The sequence below is a fragment of the Sarcophilus harrisii genome, chromosome 6, assembly GCF_902635505.1.
Source record: "Sarcophilus harrisii chromosome 6, mSarHar1.11, whole genome shotgun sequence".
Taxonomy (NCBI): domain Eukaryota; kingdom Metazoa; phylum Chordata; class Mammalia; order Dasyuromorphia; family Dasyuridae; genus Sarcophilus; species Sarcophilus harrisii.
In genome coordinates this window covers 240,065,620-240,074,811 of record NC_045431.1, presented here as the reverse complement: position 1 = coordinate 240,074,811, position 9,192 = coordinate 240,065,620, and the positions used below count along the sequence as shown (strand labels likewise).

Genomic DNA, 9,192 nt, shown 5'->3' with positions numbered 1-9,192 from the left:
AATACCTTTTCTAGAAGAGACCCTTTGACCCACATTTTGGGGAGACCAGAGATATGAGACCCACCTTTGTTTTGTTTATGGGCTTTCCTTAGAAATTTACTACAGAGTGGGGGTGGGGACAGAATGAGAGGGAAAGAGAGAAGAGAGAGAATGAAGAGAGGGAGAGGAGGGAAAAAGAGAGAGAACAAGAGACAAGGGAGGAAGAGTGGGCATACACATAAAGTAATGTGTTTTAAAAATAAATAAATTGGAGGCAGCTGATAGAGCATCAATCCTGAAGTCAGGAGGACCTAAATTCAAATCTGGCCTCAGACACTTAACACTTCCTCGCTGTGTGACCCTGGGTAAGTCACTTAACCCCAATTATCTCAACAAAAAATAAATAAATTTACTAGAAAAAAAATGTTAATAGCTTTTTTATTTTCCCAATACACACAAAGCTAGTTTTCAACTTGCAAAAACCTTGTGTGTGTAGACTTGCTTTTAAAAACACTTCATTAACTGTATTTTGATAAAAAGCGATTTCCTTTGTGGGCTCTATCGGTTATTTTATACACGATTCGGTGAGAGGTCCCCAGGCTTCGGCAGACCTCTAAAGGAGTCTGTGGTACAAAAATAGCTGCGTCTCTGGTTGAGGGCTAGTTGGAGTTCCAGTCCTGCCTCTGACCCACTCACAGTGGCTGTCACCTCGCGTCAGATGGGTCCCTCCGGGCCTGGCAGGAGAAAAAAGGGGAAAGCGATAATTCCTGGCTGTTCGCTCCTACGAAGGAGATGGTTCCTGTTCCTCACTCTCCTTCCACCCTTAAATCTTAAGCTTTTGTCCAGGGAAAATCCCAGATTCTGATTTGCTCCTGCTTGGGGAAAATCACTGAGCTTCGCTTTCTTTCACACGTAAGCCAGCCTGTCACCCCCACACTGAAGAGCGAGGTCTGTGCTCGCTGCCCCCTTATTTCCTATCACCGGGTATTCCCAGCAACGAATCCGCACTTGGAGCTGCTGGGCCGATCCGGCACTCAGAGTTGATGAACTTTAAAGGACGGAGGCAAGCTTGGGAATGGTATTATTCCCCGAGGAGGGGAGAGGACAATGTCACCGTTGGCTCTCAGCCAACCAGCTGCTCCAGCTCTCTGTCCCTTTGGCCCTGGGCCTTCTGCAGGGTTTGGCGCCTCCCAGTGGGAAGGGCGATGCTGGCCCCCGTCATGGTGGGGCTTTGCCCAGCTCTCCTTCATCTCCCCATTTCTTGCTCGCACTCCCTGCCCCCTCATCGCAAGGGGCAGAAATCCTGTCCAAACCTCTCCACCCAGCTCCGGTTCTTGTCCCTTCCGAGGTTCCCACTTTCCTTCCCCTTCAGAGCGAGAGCCACCTCTCTTGTCCTGGGACAGTGATGGGACCGAGTTAAATGAAGTGTCTTTAATCCAAAAATCACCTGCACAAGAACAAGTTCATGGAAACACAGCTGGGCAGTGGTAGTTTGTCTGAAAAGAAACCTGGGGTGGCTGGGAGGGAGCTGTCCCATGGGGCAATGGAAGGCTGGCCCTCCCTGCAGGCCTTCACCCAGAGATGGGAGGGTCCCGCTCAGCAACGGGTCGGATGAAGTTCCTGATTGGGAACCCACCGGGCCAGATGGATTTCAAGCCAGTGGGACAAGCCCACCCAGGGCCTGTGGGTGTGGCTGACCCAGGGCCAGTCGGTCCCATTTGGAAGACTCCGTGGGTATCTATTAGGGCTGCTGAGACTGGGAATCCAAGCCAAGGAATATCTATCAAGTCCCTGCTGAGAACAAGAGCCAGAGAACACAAAGAACAAAGCGGACCCTCCCCTCGGGGAGTTTCTGTTCTAAGTAACGAACCAGGGACGACTTTTCAGGTCGAGGAAGGCAGCATTTATTACTTTGAATCGAGTTCAGTGGATTGCTTTCGATAGGGAGGGACAGTCTCCAGAGCCAGCCAGTCAGTCAGTCAGTCAACAAACATCTATTAAGTGGTTGCTTAAGGCAGAAACGGGCCCTTCCTCAAGGAGCTGATGTATCGATGGGGGGGGGGGGGCATTGCAAATTAATGAGGAGCAGAAGAGATATGGAGTGTGAATGAAAGGAATCAAAAAGGGGAAGACCCTAGAGGGTGGGGAAGGTGGGGGATAGCGAGAAGAGCCTCCAGTAGGAGGGTGACAGTGGGAAGGGCTCTAGTAGGAGGGTGACAGCAGGGAGGTCCTCAGGTAGGAGGGTGATAGCAAGAAGGGCTCCAGTAAATGGGTAACAGTGAAAAGGGCCTTCAATAGGAGGGTGACAGTGGGAAGGCCTCCGGTAGGAGGTCCCAAGGCAGCAGGAAGGCCAGGAGGCCGAGGAGATGAGGGCAGACCGCCAGGGCCGGTCCAAGCACAGCCGTGGAGTCGGGAGATATGGTCCGGGCTCCAGGAATCGCAATCCCCAGTGGGGATGCGAGATGAGGCGAGCTCACGGGCCGGCCAGCCCGACACCAGGGAGGGCGTCTCCCGCTCGTCCTTCTGGGCGGAGGCTTTGCCCGCCTCCCACGGCCGCTTATTTTTGCGCAGGGACATGATTTCTGTGGAAAGCCGGCTTGTGGCGGCCTTGGAAGGCTAAAGGGCCCCCACCTGTGTTGGACTTCCCAGCTGGCGCAGTTCCTTCTCGACGGGTACAAAGGCAAAAGAGGAAGAGACCGAGTTCCCAGCGGCCTTTCTGGGCCGCCGTCAGTGGCTCCGGCTGAACCTCCCGCCCTCTAGGCCCGGGTCTCTCCTTTCCTCGGCTGCCCGGCAAAATGGACTCTGCGCCGGTAAGTCCCTGGCACCAGCATCTCCAGCACGAGCTCCGTGAAGATGGCCGTGAGCCCCCAGACACGGTAAGGGCCGTGCAGGAAGATGGGCAGGGTGTAGCTGTAGCGGCCCTGACGGCAGAAGTGGGTGTAGCCCTGGTTCCGCGGGTGCAGCAGGTGGGCCAGCGGCATCGTGAAAATGTCATCCACCTGACAAGGAAGGATGCTGGGAACCGTCAGAGCCTGCACGGGGGCGGCCGTTCTGTGCAACCATCCAAGGCGGCACGTACCGGCCCCAGGGGCCACAGGGGAGGCACAGAGGCCCCTGGGGATCTCCCGGAGGGAGCGGGTGTGCCCACTCTGGCCTCCACTCATTTGTGGGGGGCAGATTTGGGTCCAATATAAAGCAGACACCCAACCCTCTTCCTAAGGGAGCTTTACACTTTACACACAGGAAGCGCTTAATACGCGCTCGTTGGATTGAATGGAGCATGGAAGGTGGGCTGCCTTGCGAGGTAGTGAGCTCCCCATCACTGGAGGTCTTAAGGAGCGGCTAGTTCACAGAGCCACAATGGCAGAAGGTCCCCTTGAGGCCATACCTGATCTAAAACATTCCCTACATTCATCTTAGCAAGTGGTCCCTCGCCTCGGTTCGAGGGGAAATCTCGACCTGCTGTGACAGGCTGTTCCGCGCTGGGAGAGCTCCAGCTTCAGGAAGGCTCCCCTCACGCTGCCCAAACAGCTGCCTTCGTTCTGGGGAGCCCCACGGGGGGGAGGCGTCCTCTCTCAGCCTTGGGCTCTGATGGCAGCATGAGCGGGTGCGCTGGGCAGGGCTGGGCTTGGGGGGCCACTGGGCCGGGGGCAGGGGCAGGGATCCCGGCCACGGTGGCTCGGGGCTCACTCACCTCCTGGGGGTTAGGCGTGAGGTCCAGAGACTCCAAGGGCCCCACCTGGGCGATGACCGGGACCACGATGGAGTTTTTCTGTAAGCAGAACAAGGAGAATCCCAAGTTTGACGCAGGAAGGGACCTTGGAAGCCATCTTCCAGAAAAGGGAACTGAGGCAGGCGGCCATAGAGGAAGTGACTTGGCCAGGACCCCACGGTGCCTGAACTCTGGGATTCCTGAGCCCAGGTCCAGGCCGGAAGGGCAGCCAGAGACACCGTGAAACTCAGCGGCAGATCCTTGAGTGGCTCAGCGCGGGGGCCTGGAGAGACCGAGGCAGCCGCAGACCCAGGAGGCCCCTGCAGCCCAGGGAGGCTAGTGCTTACCCCGTCATCCACTGGCTTCATGACGCCCCACACGTTCTCCTCCTGGATGGACAGGCCCAGCTCTTCCCTTGTCTCCCGGAGAGCTGTGTCCACAATATCCTGGTCCTGAGGGTCACATTTGCCCCCTGGGAAACTGAGGCACAAAAGCATGAGAAGGCCCCCCATCCCCTGCCCCTTATACAGGGCCAGCAAGGTCTGGGGGCACATGGGGCGGGGGGACGGGCAAAGTGCCCACTGGAGGGGGCTGCAAAGAGGCTGGAAGGGGCTGGCCTGGGAAAGGCAGCTCCGGGAAAGAGGCGGCTCCCATATGAGACGTGGCCCGTCCTTCCGAGCATCAGAAGCCCCTCCCTTCTGCGTCCTCCCCAGAATGGTTCCTCCAGTTCTAATGTTCTTCAGACTCTGACGTTCCGCCTTCACAGCCCTTTTCAGCTCTGACATGTTGAACATCCCACCTTCCATGATCCTTCCCTGCTCTGACACCGTTCTAGGTTCTCAGGCCCCTCTCAGCCCTGGCATTCTGGGTTCTGAGGCCTCTCCTGGTTCTCCGATAACCCATCGCAGGCATTCTGTGCTTCGGTGTTCCCCCAGATCTAACCTCCCACGTTCCGTGTTCCCGGGCATGTGCTCCCTCCCTCAGCTCCGACCCAACCCAAGAACAGGCCGCTCGCCCCCAGGCCCGCTCTCCGGGGGTCAGGAGCTTCTCCCCGGTCCCCGACTGGGCCTGCTCCCGTAACAATGGATGCCCCATCCGGCCGGTGCTGGCCCGGCCCCCGAGACCCAAGTGTCTCAAGCACCTCCTGGGTCTGGAGACTTGGGGGAGACTCAAGGTTGGCAAGAGAATCCCAGGACCTGACTCCCACGCCTAAGGCCTTCCTCCTCGGGCTCGGGGGTGGCAAGGGGGGGCCGGCCCACCCAAGAAGTCCTGCTACTTGGGGCCCACCCAGGGTACCTGACGTCCCCTTTGTGCCTGCCCACGAGGCGGCTGGAGCGCAGGGTGTAGAGCAGGGACGGGTCCCCGTGCACCAAGCACAGGGGCACCAGCACGGCCGCCGTGGCCTCCCGGTGGCGGTATCTGGCCGTCGTGGCCTCCAACAGTTGTCGGCAGCGCAATTCGTTGGCACTGGACAGGGAGTGGCGGGCGGCCTCCTCTGGGGTGGGGGGGCCGTTCCCGCCCCAGGGGCCGGGCTGCCGGCTCGCCAGGCGCAGCGTGGGCAGCATGGTGCTTCGGAGCTCTGCGGAGGGAGGAGGCTCGGTGAGTGGTGCCCTCACCTCCCCCTAGCTTGGTGCCCTCCACCACATGGGGCACGGGAATGGCTCATTTTAATGAGAAGGAGCAGAAGGAAGGCCCCAGTAGGATGAGCTCTGGATTGGGAAGCAGGGGTCAAATCGGGGTCCTGTGGTAGCTGGGTTCTCTCCCTGGCCCTTGGGCTCCTCCTCCTTAAAGGCCTCCTTTCTGGTCTATGGGGTCTGTGTCCCCAGGGATCATGGAGGGCACTCTGCCTAAATGATAAATGTCCTCCTGGGATGGACTGCATCCACACCATGGGTGCCTGAACTTGTCCTCTTCCCTATTTCTGGGAAGCCCCCTCTCCCTATTGGCCAATTCTCAGTGACACCCTACTTCAGTGGCCTCCAACTGACCTCCCTGCCTCCAGCCTCTTTCTCTCTCCCATTCAGGCCAAACTTCACACCAATGCCAAAGTGATCGGGATAGCCCCCAATCTCCAATGGCTTCCAGTTACCTGAACTTCAACCTCATCTAAAAAAAGCACAACCTAAAAGACCCAGAAGGCTTCTTGCCTTAGGACCCAGGGCCTCTGACAGGCACCTTCTGCTTTCACCAAACCAGCCTTTGCCAGAATTTTACAAATGCACAATTTACAAATACTCTATTGGAGATCTCCGGCATCTTTCCGCTGTTCCTCTTGGGGACATTCCCTGGTCATCTCTGTGAGCGCCCAGACCAGCCGGGCCTGGTGGGTCCTTTTTTGGGCCTTAGAAGGCCCAGCTCCCTCAGGAGGCTGAAGGAGGCTCCCCTTCAAGCTTTCAGTCCTGGTCTCCCAAATACAATGTATCCAGCTTGTATCTAGTTGTCCTCCTGGTCTCCTCCCAAATACAATGTATCCAGTGTGTATTTATTTCTATTCCTGGTCTCCCCCGAATACAATGTATCTAGTTCTCCTGGCATCCTCCCAAACACAGTATATCTAATTTGTATCTACTTCTCCTGGTCTCCCCCAAATACAATGTATCCAGTATGTATTTATTTCTCTTCCTGGTCTCCCCCAAATACAATGTATCTAGTTTTCCTGGTATCCTCCCAAATACAATGTATCTAATTTGTATCTAGTTCTCCTGATCTCCTCCCAAATACAATGTATCTAGTTCTCCTGGTCTCCCCCAAATACAATGTATCTAATTTGTATCTAGTTGTCCTGGTCTCTTCCCAAATACAATGTATCCAGTTAGTATCCAATTGTCCTGGTCTCCCCCAAATACAATGTATCTAGTTTTCCTGGTATCCTCCCAAATACAATGTATCTAATTTATATCTAGTTCTCCTGATCTCCTCCCAAATACAATGTATCTAGTTCTCCTGGTCTCCCCCAAATACAATGTATCTAATTTATATCTAGTTCTCCTGATCTCCTCCCAAATACAATGTATCTAGTTCTCCTGGTCTCCCCCAAATACAATGTATCTAATTTGTATCTAGTTTTCCTGGTATCCTCCCAAATACAATGTATCCAGTGTGTATTTATTTCTCCTCCTGGTCTCCCCCAAATACAATGTATCTAGTTCTCCTGGTATCCTCCCAAACACAGTGTATCTAATTTGTATCCAGTTCTCCTGATCTCCTCCCAAATACAATGTATCTAGTTCTCCTGGTCTCCCCCAAATACAATGTATCTAATTTGTATCCAGTTCTCCTGGTCTCCCCCAAATACAATGTATCCAGTTTGTATCTAGTCCTCCTGGTCTACTCCCAAATACAATGTATCCAGTTTGTATCTAGTCCTCCTGGTCTCCTCCCAAATACAATGTATCCAGTTTGTATTTAGTTCTCTTTCTTTGTTTCCTCTCCTTTTTGTCTCCAAAGCCCCTCCCTGAGAATGGGAGCTTGCCCACTGCCCACACTTACGGGATGCTGAAGGTGGAAGGGCCCTCTCACCAAGGGAAGGCTTTGAGATCTGGGTCCCCTGGGAACCTATCATCACTAGGCTGGGCCAAGGCACAGGGCTTGGACCTGGTAACTTTGGGGGCCCTCAATGGCCTTCTTTGCACAAGGAAGGGGTAAAACTGGGAAGTCTCCCTCTAATCCAGTTCTGTGTTGTTTAGGACACGAGAGGGAACTGAGTTCCAATCCAGACTGACACCAGCTGGCTCCCACTGGGGAAATCCCTAAACTTAAGCCTCCATGTCCACATCTGTGAAATTGGGATGATTAGAACGCTGACCTCCGAGGTTTATTGTGGGGGAATCAAATGAAATATCGGAAAGCTACTAGCAAAATTTAGAAAGTATACAGTAGGAGCAGATTTTATGCTCCAAGACTCCTCCCAGCTCGAACATTTTCTCCGGCCTGGGGTGTCCGGGCCCGGCGTCCTTCCCTGAGGTCTCTGCCAGCCCGAGCAAATCTGAATTCTAAGACCCTCCCGTTTGATCTTTGAGCTCTGGCGGGGGTACTCCCGGGCTCTGGAATCCGAGGACTTGAGTTCAAATCCCACCTCGGACACGAGCTGAGTCGATAGGTCCCAATGGCCCTGGATACCCAGTAGCCGAGCTGCCCCCTCCGGGAGGGGCTCAGAGGCTGGCAGTGCCGGGACGCAGCCCCCTCCCTCCAAGTTCCAGTCAGCTTATTTCCGGGGAGAGGGGTGGAAACCGCAAAGCGAGGCGGGAAGGTTGGGAGGAGGGGCGCCAGGGGGAGGCGTCATGCTCAAACTCGGTCATTATCAAGGTCAGGGACAGGTCTGGCCCCAGGTCCTTGGCCCGGCCGGGGGTGGCGCGATGCCCAGGGCCGGCGGACCGGGGGTGGGGGGGGCCTCTCCAGGGGAAGGGCGGGGGGAGATAGAGGAGCCCTCTCCTCCCCCCCAGCACTGACCTGGGCCCGCGGCGCCCGTTGCCGGAGTAAGATGGCTGCGGGGGCGGGGCGGGGGCGGGGCCAAGGTTCTGGCTGAGAAAGTAACTTAGCAGGAACCCCTAGCCCCGCGCCGAGAGGGCGGTGCCTGTGCGCCGGTGCACGAGGACAGGCGCGAAGGGAGGCGCAGGGGAGGGGAAGGGGGGCTTTCGGGGGCCGCTGCCCACTTGTCTCGGCCCCGCCCCCTGCCGCGAGGCGAAGACTCCGCCCCGTCGGGGCTCCGGGACTAGGAGGGGGCTGGCCAGAGACCCCGGAGGGGTGGGGCGGAATGCCTAGGTGGGGGCGGGGGCTCCTGGGAGCCCCACCCCCTTCCCTCCCAGAGCTCTTCCTGCGGTCTTCTGAGCACTCTGGGCTGGAGGGCCAGCACTGTTGTCTCCGTGACCCTGGATAAGGGCAGGGGTCATCTTGGATGACCTCCGAGGCCCCTCAGAAGCAAGCAAGGCAGCAAGCTTTGATTAAGGGCCTACTATGTGCTGGGGATGCAAGGAAGCTTATGGGGGCAGTCGCTGTTCCCCCGAAGCTCCCGGTCTGGTGGGGGGGGACAATTGGCAGGAGGCCGGCCACATACACTTACTCACGTGGATGTGACGTGGCCAAGAGACTTTAGGACGAGCCCGGGACAAGAAAGGCTCACGTGGCCCCTGGGCACTGCCCCCCCCCCCAGCCCCAAGGCAGCCTCAATCCCTGCTTCCCCCGGGGGCATTTCGTGTCCTTCCCATGTCAACAGGTTTCCAGCCTGAATCCTGGGGTCCCCCGGGCCCCAGCACAGGCAGGGAGGAGATGGCCATGGGAGAAATCTCCACTCAGATCTGCACCTTGTCATATGACTGGAGTCTGCATAATGGTTCTACTCCTGCTTAAACTCACACCTCCAGGTGGGCTTTGGTGCCTTGGGAAACCTCTCTAAAGCCTCAGCCACTTAAATGCGTCCGGGCACACGGTGCTGGATGTGCTGAACACTTGTGCCCCTGGCCCTTGCCTCCCTCCCACCACGGGCATCCCCTTCCCTGTGGCAC

The 9,192-nt window shown here is 56.6% G+C and overlaps 1 protein-coding gene across 5 annotated transcripts; it reads right to left on the bottom strand.

Moving 5' to 3' along the window:
• Nucleotides 1–418: 418 nt before the first annotated feature.
• Nucleotides 419–8,220, bottom strand: NUDT8 (nudix hydrolase 8). Of its 5 annotated transcripts, XM_031941740.1 has the most exons (7): nucleotides 8,141–8,220; nucleotides 4,988–5,270; nucleotides 4,039–4,171; nucleotides 3,674–3,751; nucleotides 2,611–2,978; nucleotides 1,293–1,426; nucleotides 419–713 (listed from the first exon to the last, which is right to left on the bottom strand). In XM_031941740.1, the coding sequence occupies exons 2-5, from the start codon at nucleotides 5,254–5,256 to the stop codon at nucleotides 2,736–2,738; spliced, it is 723 nt and encodes a 240-aa protein (XP_031797600.1). In that variant the 5' UTR covers nucleotides 5,257–5,270; nucleotides 8,141–8,220; the 3' UTR covers nucleotides 419–713; nucleotides 1,293–1,426; nucleotides 2,611–2,735. The 5 variants fall into 5 exon arrangements, with proteins under 5 accessions (XP_031797600.1, XP_031797595.1, XP_031797597.1 ...); XM_031941735.1 differs by lacking the exons at nucleotides 4,988–5,270; nucleotides 8,141–8,220 and having other exon boundaries at nucleotides 4,039–4,981; XM_031941737.1 differs by lacking the exons at nucleotides 4,988–5,270; nucleotides 8,141–8,220 and having other exon boundaries at nucleotides 1,293–1,373; nucleotides 4,039–4,981.
• Between the last annotated feature and the right edge of the window lie 972 nt (nucleotides 8,221–9,192).